The following is a 14,280-nucleotide window of genomic DNA, read 5'->3' as shown; positions in this document are numbered from 1 at the left end:
GTTATCCAATGTTAGCAAACTTCATATGGATATTACTGTGTAACTGACAAGATGAGGGAGCTTACTGACTTTGTTAGTCTCTACTTGTGCTTCTGTTAAAAGTCCAGTGTGTAACATTTGGGAGGAGCTATTGTCAGAAATGGAATATAGTATTTATAGGCATGTTTTCATTAGTGTATATTCACCTGAAAATAAGAATTGTTTTTTTGTTACCTTAGAATGAGCCGTTTTTATCTACAGATGTTGCTGGTCCGCCATGTGGAACCACCATGTTTCTACAGAAGCCCAGAACTGACAAACAGATATTTGCAGCCACACACTTCACAGCCCGATCTCATTCCCAGGTTATCAAATATATACGCGAGCAGTGTTCAGTTAGTTGCAATCTGAAACTTCACTGCTAGAAATCTTACACACTGGTCCTTTAAACTATGTTTCAGCATTTACCCTCATCCTGTAGTTTCAGTTGGTAGCCAAATTTTTTGTATTTCAGGAAGTTACATAGGAATTTTTTTTTTTAAAGAGCTAAAAACATTTCAAAACCACTACCACAAACTACCTAAGGGAACCCTGGGAACTCGAAACAAGTAAACAAGTAAAAGCAGTAATATAACTTTAATTATTCAAGTATTTGTTTTTTAATATAAAAAACATACAATATATGACAACAACCCCTTGCGGGATAGATGCTTTCACAGTAAATGTCACATTAGCTTATAATTCTACAAAACTTTTGAAAAAGGAAATGAAAATTTGGCAACGAAAGCCACGTTTTCTGAGAAACACAAAATCTTACCATGATGTCAGTAGCAGTGCTTGAGTAATCACTGATATGCCAGATACATTATGATAATACATCCAGTCTGTAATGGTCTTAGCTACAGTTGAACTCATACTTGCACAACATGATACTGTATTATTTCTCTTGATGTGTGGAGGAGTTGAGCTGCTGATGTACAGCATATATAACCAAGAGCAGCAGCTGGCGTAATGAGGAGCTGGTAGCTGAAAAACACAATTATATAAAAGAGGGAAAAAAACAAAATGCATCCCAAACAAGACAAATATACATCTGACTTTTTCAGAGAGAAGAGGCAGTGAAATTATGACAATATGTAAACAAAAACATCAGGCAAATTCCAGCAAATTCAGCTATGAGAAGAAGAAAAGTATTGATTGAAAAATATCAAACTATCTTTCAACCTGGTCTGTTTGGAGACTGATAATACTTTCAGCTTTCTATCTAACTGTGTTCATGATAAAGATGGAAAAAGGGGACAGCAGCATGAGTGCATGTACTTTTATCTCAGCACACAACCTGGTTTGTTGTTGGATAAGATTAACATTTGCACTCTCATTGTTCTCTACTTTCACTGGTAAATTATACTTTTAAAATGCATAATATCATAGATGTAATATAGTAATTTAATACTTTATTGATTCCTGCACAGAAAATCTCTTTTGGCTTGCACTCCCGCAGGAAGATCAGGATGCTTAGTCAGCAGCCGTGCAGCTGGTAGAGATTCAGTGTCTTACTCAAGGACACTTTAACAGGACAGAAAGTTATCAGTGTGAGGGCTTGAACAAAGGTCGTCTGGTTAAAACACCATCTGTACTCATTAGGCCACACTACATAATTCTTAATGTTGATTGACTTAATGCTCATAAAGAATACTCTGCTTAAATTGGACCTGAAATACATGAACAAAATTACTTTCAGTAGCAACACCACATTTTAATTATGCATGAGAATACGCGCTTTACAAGCCTCATGCATTCATTAACAATCGTGAGGTGTATTCAGCAGAAAAAGAGACATAGATGGATGTTAATGAAAACATCTGTCATGAAATAGAGACTTGCAGAAGCCCTCTATGTTTTTACATTACTCAGTGTGATGTAATTTGAAAAGGAGGAAAAAAGGCAAAACAAAAACCCCATTGAAGATGTTGGTCAGTGGTCCTCATGTCCCCTAACATCTCAGGTGCTTCTTGCTGGACATGTCATTCCAAATGCGGTGCATCTCCTCCGGGGAGATCTGGTGCACAGTGATAACCCGCCTGTACCTGCACAGACTGTAGGCCATTTTCCAGTGATTAAAACCACTGTTCTGATACGGGTGTATACCCAGCTTACGCAAACACAGTCCCACATACACATCCTCCAGGTGCAACAGTCTTGTGTGTAATGAAGTCTTGTAGATGAGATCGGCTACGTCTGCTGAGAACACGTAGCCAGTGCCCGAGCAGAAAGGTGGGTATTTACTCTCAGGATACAAATCCCTGGACATGTACCACTTGCTGCGCATATCTCTTATGGGCCCACCGTTTATAACATAACCGGTAAAATATCTCCTTCTTGGCTTGGTGGTGGGCTTCAGGAGCTTGTAGATCAGATTGTCCATGTTGACAAAGATATCACTGTCCGTCTTCATGACATACTGTGCTTTGGGGCAGAAGGTGGCAACCCAGCGCATTCCCATCATGGTCTTGAGGGTGAGGTTGTGGTAGGAATCAATAAAATTCTCCACGACAATGTCATGGAAGATCTGGCTCTCCTGCTCCACCATCTGGTTCAGGACGTTGTCTGTGTTCCTGCCCAGCAGAAAGATGGTGAGGATGCGGATGTCGCTGAAGGTGCTCTCATCACCCCAGGTTTCCCGGATGGCCTGCCGTGCGTCAAACTCCTTGTGTGTGGTGCTAATGAGGATGACCAGGAAGGGAGCGTCACTTTCGCACTTCTTCGGCTCATTGATGACAAATTCAAAGGCATGTGGGTTAAGGGGGCGGGTGCGGATGTTGGTGAAGGTAATGTTTTTTGGGGGTTTCACAGTCTTACGTATAGGCACAGACATGTGGCCGACATAAGTGGACGTTGGGCGAGATATACTCAAGTACCACAGAGCGCTCGCCCAGCAGACCACTGTCAACAGGTATAAACATGACACTTTTGAAGGCATTATGCTGCATTTAGGTGTATTTTGATGAGCTGGATCTTATAAGGCTTTCTTTCCATTAGCAATGTTTCACCCAGCGAGGCAGCATGAAGCTGCTCCAGCGTGCAGTTTGACATTAATTGTCAGTAATGGATTACTTTAAAGAGAAGTGATGCTGTGTGTGTTTTAATGCAAAGCACTTTAAAATTGTATGGACGTCCAATTTCTCTTGGTGACACTTGTGCTTCTCCATTTACATCTGAAAGAGAGAGAGAGAGAGAGAGAGAGAGAGAGAGAGAGAGAGAGAGAGAGAGGGAGAGAGAGAGATGTTGCATTAATATAAAAACATAAATATCAGACGGGCTCTAAAAATATATTTTTGAATAAATCATGAGAGAAACTTTTTCAAATCCAATAAACTCAGCAGTGGCCACTCAAATATGAATAAAAGGCACCCCACACGCTTTCTATGAACAGCTACAGCCACAAGTCAAACAAATTAGGAAATGCTGCCAGTGTATAATATTATATTTATACAATAAATAACCTCAATTACTGTAGAAACCCTGCAGAGAAATTTGATTTTATCAAACTCATCATTCGGATGCCGTAGTCAAAAATCATCACAACTCAATTTAATTTAATTTAAATCTAGTCGGAGGAAAAAAGGAACGGACTGAAATCAATAACTAATAAATTACACAAGTGGGGAAGATTGTGAAGCCATCAGCCGTCTAGAAAAGTGACTCATCATTGAACACATTGATATTACTCATTGTTACAGTTTAGTTATTTTTGAGTTGCAGCACACATTGTGATGTGTTTGTATTGTGATTTTCTGTATTCTGAGTTACAGCCAACGGGCCAAATTAATTCAGATAATGTGTCTATGATGTTGATTATGACTACGGTTTTCATTTCGCTGTCACGTTATGATCATGTAATAATGAAGAGGGTTTTGGGGAAGGGCAAGGGAAGCACAGTCATAACACAGTGACATCTTGCTGATGTATCAGAGTGTTGCAAATGCCTCAAACTGCAACATATGTCATCCTGACAATTTAGTTTCGTTCACTGGTAGAAGTATTGAGATTCTTTACACAAGTAAAAGTAGCAAGAAAATGTAAAAATACTCCATTATAAGTTTAATATTATGCAATAGAAAATGTTACATAAGTAAAAGGGCATAAGTATTTTCAGCACAAGGTATCAAACGTACTAAATACAGTCAAAGAGGGGGAAAAAACTAAATACATCTACAAAATCTGATTCATGTGAATCACAAACTGTGTTTGGAGACTGATAATAGATATATACATATATAAATAAAATAAATACAGGAAACTGCTGTACTATTACTAGATAATCAAAGAGGATACAATAATATGTAGTATTTTACTGTCATAGTTGGTAGAGGGGGATTTAATTTTAACTGCTGTGTATACTGTTGATTAGTTTAATCTATAACTATATATTATCTATATAATCTATAATCTATATAATTTATATTATCATCAGATAGTTTATATGAAAATATTGAACTTTTTTTATTAACTGTTAAATAAATGTTTACAGGGCACAATATGAATGTAAGTATAATGATGAAATGCAAAAACTCAAATACCTAATATATATTCTCTGTGCTCACAGTTGTATATTTACACATCCAGGACATAAGGAGTAACACTGTCATGCATTTGGAGGCGTCTTTGTCCAGTATTCATTCTCATGCTCTGTTTCTGGTCTCTACCAACTCCTGAGGGAACGATCTGCTCTCTTCTGCTGTTAAATATTCCATATGTTCACCAGCTAGTCCCTAAATGTCTTTCTGCCAGTTGATGCTAGGATGCGTTTTGGTGAAAACAGCTGCTTGCTGTAGACAAAACAAAGCTATGAGAGCAGTGAGAGTGAACCAGAACAGTGAATCAGCTGCAACTTTCTATAAAGCTCCATGAAGCCGAGTGGAGCTGCAAATACAGGTAATCGTTCTCTGTAGGTTCATTACTACGTTGTTTTATTATCATGTGATACATTACTATTATTGATCAATTATAGCTGCTTTAAGTACAGTTTGTGAGTATGTAAAATTTACATTAGACTAGCAGTTTTGTTTAACCTTAATGACAGGTAAAACCATCATCATTTTTCAATCATTTTATTACTTTGAACTGAATTAAATGTTCATACCAGGAGTTCTATCTTGTATCAGAACTTCACAAAAGACGTGACAACATTTTCAGCATTCAACAAATGATCCTGCTGCACAGTTTGACATTTCACAGGAGCAGACAAATGCCCTTTTAAACTCAAACCAAAAGCAAAAAAAAAAAAAAAAAAAAGGTTTACAAGCGCTCTTGTTCGGTGGCTCAAAAGAGCTGTGGGGTTGGCAGCATTCTGCATGACAGCGTGATATGGTGGCACAAAGGGAACACCGTGCCATGATAAGCCTTCCCCTGGGGTGAGTTTTTCCTCCCAGTTTGTTCAGTGCTGCACTGCTATACTGTCTGCCTGTTACTGAACGGATAGAAATTTGCCGTGCCTGTTTTTTGAGCAGTGGTGGACACTGAAACGGCATTTGTTTGTGCTTTTGTGCAGGTGGCAGAGCAGCTACAGCATATGATGACCATGTGTCCTGGCTTTTGAAAGTGACTTTTCTTTTCATCCAGGGAAGGCAGATCTGACGATGCGCTTCACAGGAGAATTGCCTTAATGCAATACGACTCTACTTCTATCTCCATCTTCAAAGCTGGAGAGCTGAGCAACCTGGTCTGAGCGTACAAATGTAACCATAATGACATGATTTGAATACCATTTAAAGATAGACTGCAATTACCTGCAGTCTATACCCATATTGTACACCATGGTAACAAAAGATACATACATACACATTCTTTGTCGGAGGTAATCTGTCACATGAATTTGACTTTTATGTACTATGAGAAATAAACCTTCTTATCTTGCACTGTGACTACCGGTATAGCTATACTGCTTATTTATGTCCGTTTGAGAATATATATATTAGAGGAGCAGATTATCAGACTGAGACTATCTTACAAATGCTGTTATGTCTCAGTTTATTTGTACTGAGCCCTTGTCCCGAGAGTCTTTCAGCAAAACTCTTATGTTGAGAGTATTTGCACAATAGCAGACTTCTCCTCCTCTTGTGAAATTACTGTTAGATCTCATAGGATTTAGAGGAGCAAACAATCGTTCCCTTTAACAACAGTTTACTCAGACGTAAGAAAAACGCAGGAACACCAATATTTTCTAATACCAGAGGAGGAGAGGAAGGTCAGGTAGAGTGAGGACAGAATAACAGGGCCAGATTAAGCAATGGCTGTTTGCTCCAAGGTTAATAACATAGTGAAAACAGAAAACTACACAAAAGCAAGGCACGTTCTGTATGTTCACGTGCACACGTTGAAATACACAATAACCAGGGCTAGCAAGCACTCACTGTGTCCCACATTGTCACTTTGAAATCTCACTTTCCAGGCTGGAGCAAAATATTTATGAGACAGAACTGAGGCAATGTTTATGTGACAGTTCATTTGGCTGCCAGTCTGTAAAACATAACCTCCAGTGGCTTTTCAGAACAAATGTTTCTCAGCGGGTCTTGAGCTCTCATGTGCATACACACCACCAGATTAAATGGACTACTCAAATCGTCCCTTACCCTGATTGATGCAATTTACTCCTTCTGAATGTCTGTCATTAATTAGTTCACATTGAATTGAAGACGAATACGCAAAACTTAAGTGAGAGAAATTACATAATGTCTTTTTTTTCTACACTGTCTATTAACAGAGATGTACTGACAGTAGCTGGAAGAAACGGCTGACAGACGGCTCAGTACTGTCACGTATTTTTACCATCACACAATCAAACGAAATGATGAGTCACTAATCTGTGTGATTATAATGGTCATGATGATTGCATATCAGTCAGTGCATCAGACTTTTGTGTGTGTGTTTTATCTCTGCAGGTGGGAGATAGAGAGATATGAATGAGTCTATTTGCTAAGGAATTGAGTGGCAGCATACACCAGTTTTAAAACAGTGAGATATGAGCAAGATATAAGGGGGAGAAATGATAAAGCAGAGAGCTAGAATGAGGAGAGACAGAGGGATGTAGATCCTGGTTATGAAAGATGTATTATCCTGATAGCTGAAGTTTATACAACAACCAACTCTTAACAATCTTAAGAGACCTGATGTTATTATCCTTTCTGCCCTGCTGCCACTTCACTGAGCAACAGTTTCTAAGAAACTGTGAAAGGTGAAGTAGCAATATGAAGACTGTGTATACAAACACTGCCATTCACTAGAGTTGGGTTTTTTTTTGTATTAGCGTCATAATAATATGTTGTATAATATGTGTAAATGGTTTATTTTAAAAACAGAAAAGGAAAAAAGAGTGATTGTAAATGTAATTGCACCAGTATTCACTGTCCTTAACCATGGTAAAACATCCTAAAGAAGCTCCTTATTGGCCGAGTTAAGTGGTGCCCAGAGCGAGAATCCCACTGACTTCAGTGATCCCTGGCCTTTTCCTCTAGCGCCACCATCAGGTTCACATTTGTGATTTTGACTGATATGTCTCAACAACAGTTGCCATGAAATCTGGTAAACACATTCATATCGCCCAGGATGAATTGTATTCCAGGTCCAGTGTGTAACATTTAGGAGGATCTATTGGCAGAAATGGAATGAAATGTTCATAGCTATGTTTTCATTAGTGTACAATCATCTGAATATAGGAATCATTGTGTTTTGTTACCTTAAAATGTGTGGTTTTTATCTACAGATGCTGTGGGTTCCCCTCCGTGCAATCTGCCATATTGAACCGCCATATTTCTACAGTAGCCCAGAACGGACAAACCAAACACTTGCTGTAGATAGGAGACTTCACGTTAGATTCGCGACCACCGTAGTTTCTCCTACACACTTTGCAGCCCGTTGTTGTTCCCAGGTTGCCGACACCAGCATGTTCAGTTAGTTGCAATCTGAAACTTTACCGCTAGAGGCCACTTAGCTGGAAGCGCCACTGTGTCTGCCTACAGCCTCACACAGCTGAGGCTCTCAGACTAAAATGAAATGACTAAAAACATTTCAGTGCGGAAACTAGTTAGAAGTGAGAAGTTAGAGGTACTGACCTGCTCACATTCAGTGAGCTGCTGCACGTACAATAAGAGACCTTTGGCAGAGCCCACAGGCAGACCGCCAGACCTCTGCAGAGCTATTATTCCAATCAGTCTCCATAATACTGGATCTGGATGTCACACAGTCAGTCATAAAATCTCCCGCTCTGTGTGACCAGATTGGGCTGGTGACTGGCAGAAAGGATAGTAAAATACAAAACAGTCTATAAGGGGAGGAACACGGTTGCACTGCTGAACACTGGACCTTCAGGACATGAAATGTATTGGAGAAACACAACAGAGAGGGGAATGAAATGAGGAAATAATTACCCTATACTACCAACAGAGACCCAATTTATCATGATTTATTATATAGCAAGAGGTAAACCTGTATGGGAGCACAGCACAAAGACTGCCATTCATCAAGACATGACATTTCTTTCTCCAAGCCTCTGGGTTGACTGTTTGGTGGACTGGTTTCTAAAAAGGACTATTACGCTCTCCTCTGCACACGACAAAAATGTTTTGATTCATGGCCCCCTGACCATCGATAGACAGGTCTCTAAAGTGTTTTTCCAATAACAACGTCTCAGAGCTAATAGATTGCCAGATTGAATTAACTGCTTCATACGTAGCTGGAGTATTGAGGAGTGCCTGTGCCCAAAATTTAAATTGATTACCTTGGCTTTCATTTGACACAAAACTCTTTGAATATTGCTGGTTATACTTTTAATCACGCAGCAAACTATTGGCAGAACTTCAGAGATAATACAATTACTTATAGTCATACATGTTTTGAATTTTTATATCTTACTGACAGCATATGTACGCCGTGTTGTTTTAAGGAAAACACCCCTTCTGCTTTAGCATATATTTAGTGTTCAGTAATATGTGGATGACATTATGATTCCTCCTTCTGTTCTCCTCAGACTTTCAATTTCAAATGTGGATTGCAACCCAACCGTAGAACAAGCCTATGTGTATATTTTCACAACAACAAATCATTTAATGATATATGAAATACTGATGACAGGACCGCCTGATGGAGCAGAGATGTGTGAGGAAAGATATGAAAATTGTAGCACAGCAAGCGGTGAAGTCTTCAATCTCCCGGCCAACATTATGTTGCTGAAAGCCACATTTGTAAGCTTATAGCTGAGATTTCATTGACCTTGGAAAAGAAAGGAGAAGGACCGTGGGTACATTTTCAAAGCCATTAAAAGGTGTTTTTCACCACATTTACGTGAACCTTTCTTTATTTTATGAGACATTTTTTTCTGCAAAACACAAATCATACAAAAAGCCAAGTTGAAAACACAAATTTTCCACTATAGTACCAGATCCTTTAAACGAGAATGAGCCTGTAAAGCTTTTTCATCATCCTGTCTCTATAAATCTCCATTCCAGACAGACTGTTGTGTACTGTAAGATCTGTTGTTCAGGAAACACAGATGGCTTCAGTATATCAACTGAGAAAACACACACTTCTTCTAAATACGGTGGCATCATTTTCAACGATGGCCCTGTTAGATAATTCATGCGTTACTGACATTTATATTATTATTTATATTTTCTGTGCTGTGCCTATTACTCTTTGCTACTGTAAGTCTATTTCATCAAGTTGCTATGGTGACCCAAAGAGTTCAGCATTGAATAAATAATGTAAATAAGTCTCAGCTCATAATTATGAATGCCCTTTTTTCAAAGTCTGTTTTTACTTCACAATGCCATCCATTGAATGTCCAATTATTCAGAATGAAGCAACAGCTAATGGTGGCATTATGGGGAAAAAAAACCCTGCTGAAATGAAATAAAAATAACCTGCAATAAACTCTAAAGAAGAAGGTGAAATTAAATTTCATGACCTACACTAAAAAAATATTGGATTTTACAGTTTCATGGTTATATATATTTTGTCTGATTACACATAGTATTCCTTAAATAATGTCTAATTCATTTATCAAAGAAAAAAATGCCCTCCAGACATGTTATAAGACATTATAAAAAATGCTATGCAAATTCTTAAAAGCACATCCACCTCTTCTCCCTCGCTGAAAAATCCAGAATCTGAATAAATATCAATACATTCACACGATGCATGGTAAGTTTATGTGCACTGGAGGTTTCAAGTTTCCACATCACTCTTGTTTAAGTTTCATATTGGATCATGATTGGCTTCCACATGTCACAAAATCCTGCTTGCACTTAAAATCTGATTTAAAGTGAGCACAGAGAAACTTTCCCTCCATCAGATTAATGCAAAAACATCCTTATAGTGTCAAACACATGCATAATTCTGCACAATGAGGGTCAAAGATCCAAGCAGGGTAACAATAATAAAAACATACGTCTCGTCTTACATGTTATTGCATAGCATTCCTTGAAATAACAAAACAAAAATGATGCAACTGTAACAGTATAATCACAAGCCCTTTTTAAACAGAGATCCTGCAACACTGCTGTAAAGAAGACATTACGCCATGTTGCTTACACTGAACCAAACAATGCAGGCATAATGGTGCCCCAGTGTGTGTGTTTTGATAGCACACCAGTGTTCAGGAAGCAAAAGAAAAGAGGTTTGACCAAGCGACAATCTGCCTGGCTGCAAATTAAACCAACATAGAGACAACAAAAACTGCAGTTCCTCAAACGGCCACTTGAGGCTGACTACAGAGCTGATTAATCTCCATAGGGGCCCATATTAAAATGCACAACTTTAACAATTTTGCAGCGTGGTACAAAAACGGTTTTGGTATCTATACCCAATTTCCTCATTCATGACAACTGTACAGGGGCCTGCCTCAGCTCCACCCACGTTCCACATCTTTGACCATTTTCGATTATCTGGAAGCACACTGAGCTTCCAAGCGGCTCTTCAGAAACCTATGGACGTCACATTTGTAATTATACAGTCTACAGGTGTGATGTGTAACACAACCCACAACCCATCTCCCATTTTACACAGACGTAGATTTGGCTCTGTTATTACTGGAGCAACAATGCCCCCCCCAAACCCCATCCCTGTTCATATACGTTTTATACAGAGGCGGAATAATGGGACGACATTCCAGCCTTGAAAAGGCTGTAATAAAGGAGCTACTGTCTTCATCTCGCCGCAGAAGGAGATGAGATTTGATTTGAAACCAGCTGAACAAAAGAGTCAGATTCTCTATTTTCTACCGACTCTTTTCTTCTTTATTGGTCCCTGACTAAAACTTTAGAGACATAACATCGTATACATATTTTATACTTAGGGATTTATCTTAATAGTGTTATAGCAAGCTAAACACTGGAGGTGAATCTATACTGCCAATTAAAGGAGTAAAGCTGCATTAAGCTGATTGAATACTTGATACTTGATTGATTGAAATACATAAAACTGGCATCACAGTTCTTTGGGAAAACTGAAATCTCTCCAGTATTGTCATGTATTGAAGTACATTAACATCAGTTAATGCATTTTGATGTGTTGTAAATGTATCTCTAAAACACAGATTTGTATGGGTGGATCAAACACTACTTTCTACTGTCGGCCTTCATATAATTTAAATAATGGGCTGATTGCAGCAAGAACATTTGTTTTTCATGCATACGCTGAGTAAAATATAACACAAAACAAACCACAAAACAAATCTCAACCACTTGTTGAGTGGTTGTTAAGGTTTCATGATCACAGAAATTACTTAATTACTTAATCTCTTTTTAGCCACTCCAAAAACAAAACTGATTGGATTAAACAGTGTTTTCCCTTAAAAGATGTAATTGTTGGCTAGTAGTGACCTACCCAAGAAGAAAATCTTATAGAACAAAATAACTGATCTCAAATGTAATTGTATTATTATAACTAGCTCTACACTGCAAAACAATAACAATTTTTTTAATTTACATTTAGGCTGTGTGTCTTTTATATGGATCATCAACTGGTGAAGATGCTAATTTATTACCTAGGACCTGCTGCTTTCACAAACCAGCTGGAAACATTCAAAAGTCAGCCAGCTAATGTGAACTAATGTTAGCATACTAGCTAGCTACAGTTGGTGAAAACTGTGATTTAAATTACTTTAAATTTGGATGGTAAACCTGACACCATTATCATTGTAAAGTGGATATGGGCTGCATGTAACACACATTTTATTTTCCATTTCTGCCATATTCTGCAAATAGAGCCCCCGAATGTTATACACTGGACCTTTAAGATTTTTTTCAACAAATGTGGAAAACTTCTATGTATCCCCTAAAAATATCACCAAAAAAAAGACATTGTAAAGCAAATTTGATGTTTTGTCAACTCTTTGTTTCTTGGACAAATTAATTTAATCTAGTTTTATAATGTCCGTGACTGGGACTGTCATTGATTTGTCAATAAAGTTGTAAAAACCCAACAACAATCCCAACAAAAAGGGAGCACTTTCTTCGAAAAAGTGTTGCCCTAATCTAGGAAGCAATTACGCTTCCCTGAAAACATATTCAGAAAAACAAATTAGTAGTATATACTCTGTCTCTGGGAGACAATGTTGCATTATTCTTCCACAAATGTCACTGTGCTGGACAATTTGTTTGGCTATATTCTGAAGAAGAGTTGATTCCTAATTCCAGCGTATTTAATTGTTCATTAGTATGATATTGTCCTCAGGAAACCTCCACTCCTCTACTTAGTAACAAGCCAGAAAATTGAGATTTTGAGGGATCCCACCTTCAGACACTTGCTGGTTAAACAGTTGCTGCTAATTTTAAGTCTGGGCACAGCAGAGGCTGTAAATAAATCATTAGCTGTGTCTGAAACAATAAGATTCATTTTCAGGTTTCACTGGAAGATGACAGACAGGCGGGCGATGCCAGAGGAGTAATAACGGTGACAGAGGAACCAGAGGAGCAGAGTCAAAGATCCTGACTCAGTGGTTACCGTGGGGACTGCTCGCACCTTTTTGCCGTCAGGTATTGCCGGGAAATATTAGCGATGAGGCAGCGTGTGGAGGTTTTCAAAGCAGAGCAACAGATAAACAGAAAGCTGGAGACCTGCTGGGATGATGCCAGCATTCTTTCTCCCTGAACAGATGCTGCCAGTGTCCACTATTCTTTGTTCCCTTCTCCAAAGACACTCTATGTTGCCCGCTGCAGAATAAAAATGCTCACCTTGATGCCAGTAAAGAACATGACGTAGTCCTAAATAAATAAATAAATAAATAAATCCTTCAACCAACACCTCAATTTTTGATGAGCTGCTTTGGACACTTGTAAATAGTGATGACTTGCAGAGAGCTATGTCTAATTCTTTCTTCATAAGCTAAGGGCTGAAGCATGTAAAGTATCCCAGAGATGTGTCATTGTTACACACATCTGGCTCCATGGATATTTAATCCCACAGCGATAGTGGTGCTGAGAAAATGTCAAGAAGTGTGAGAACTAAAATGGAAGCTTCCTATTCATTACCAGCAGTACATAGCAATCATCTGCCAGTGGTGGACATTTACTCAAGTACTTTACTTAACTGCAACTTTGAGGTACTTTCTTACTTTCGATTTGATGCTACTTTGACGACATTAGTAACTTTTAGATGATTAATGAAAAAACCAAAAACATTTTGATCTATTATTATGGGTTAAACTAACTTTCTGTATATAAATATACATATTATATGTATATATGTATATATATCATCATTCATAAAAAATAATAATAAAGGCAACAACAACAAAAACAATACAGCACAATATATATAAAAGTATATTTTGATGCTAATACATTTATACTTTTACTTAAACCTACTATTAGGAGTTTTTAACAGGTTATGAAACTGTCTCAATTTAATAATGATACATATATATGACTCACATAAACAATAAAGATCATTAGTGAGTAAGATTGTCTGTTTCTATAAAGTAGGTCAGATATTCCTTGAAATCAATGAAACAAGGCAATGGAAACACTACCACCTTTATCCACAGGGATTTCTAACATTTAGTTGTAACAAAGTATTTCTGCACTGTGGTATTACTACTTTTACTTCTAGATCTAACTACTTCTTCCACCCCTGCCATCTGCCTCATCACAAAATGAGTAACTTATACAAATGTCTCCATTTATGACAGACAGCCTGAGGAGAATGAAAATGTATTACACAATTTATTTAACTTTGTTGATTTGATAGAAATGTCATAATGATACAGTTAATTAACATGCTTCAATTTATTTTGATAGGAATTAA

The 14,280-nt window shown here is 37.9% G+C and overlaps 1 protein-coding gene across 4 annotated transcripts in view; it reads right to left on the bottom strand.

Moving 5' to 3' along the window:
• Positions 1-608: 608 nt before the first annotated feature.
• The window catches only part of b3galt1b (UDP-Gal:betaGlcNAc beta 1,3-galactosyltransferase, polypeptide 1b), a 48,195-nt gene continuing 34,523 nt past the window's right edge, over positions 609-14,280 (bottom strand). For all 4 annotated transcript variants that reach the window (XM_051405065.1, XM_051405064.1, XM_051405067.1 and 1 more), the window contains one exon: positions 609-3,194. In XM_051405065.1, the coding sequence (XP_051261025.1) occupies positions 1,973-2,959 (987 nt within the window). In that variant the 5' untranslated portion in view covers positions 2,960-3,194 and the 3' untranslated portion in view covers positions 609-1,972. The remainder of the gene's footprint in view (positions 3,195-14,280) is intronic.

Source organism: Dicentrarchus labrax, unplaced genomic scaffold (assembly GCF_905237075.1).
Source record: "Dicentrarchus labrax unplaced genomic scaffold, dlabrax2021, whole genome shotgun sequence".
Classification (NCBI taxonomy): domain Eukaryota; kingdom Metazoa; phylum Chordata; class Actinopteri; family Moronidae; genus Dicentrarchus; species Dicentrarchus labrax.
This window is presented reverse-complemented; position numbering and strand designations above follow the sequence as displayed.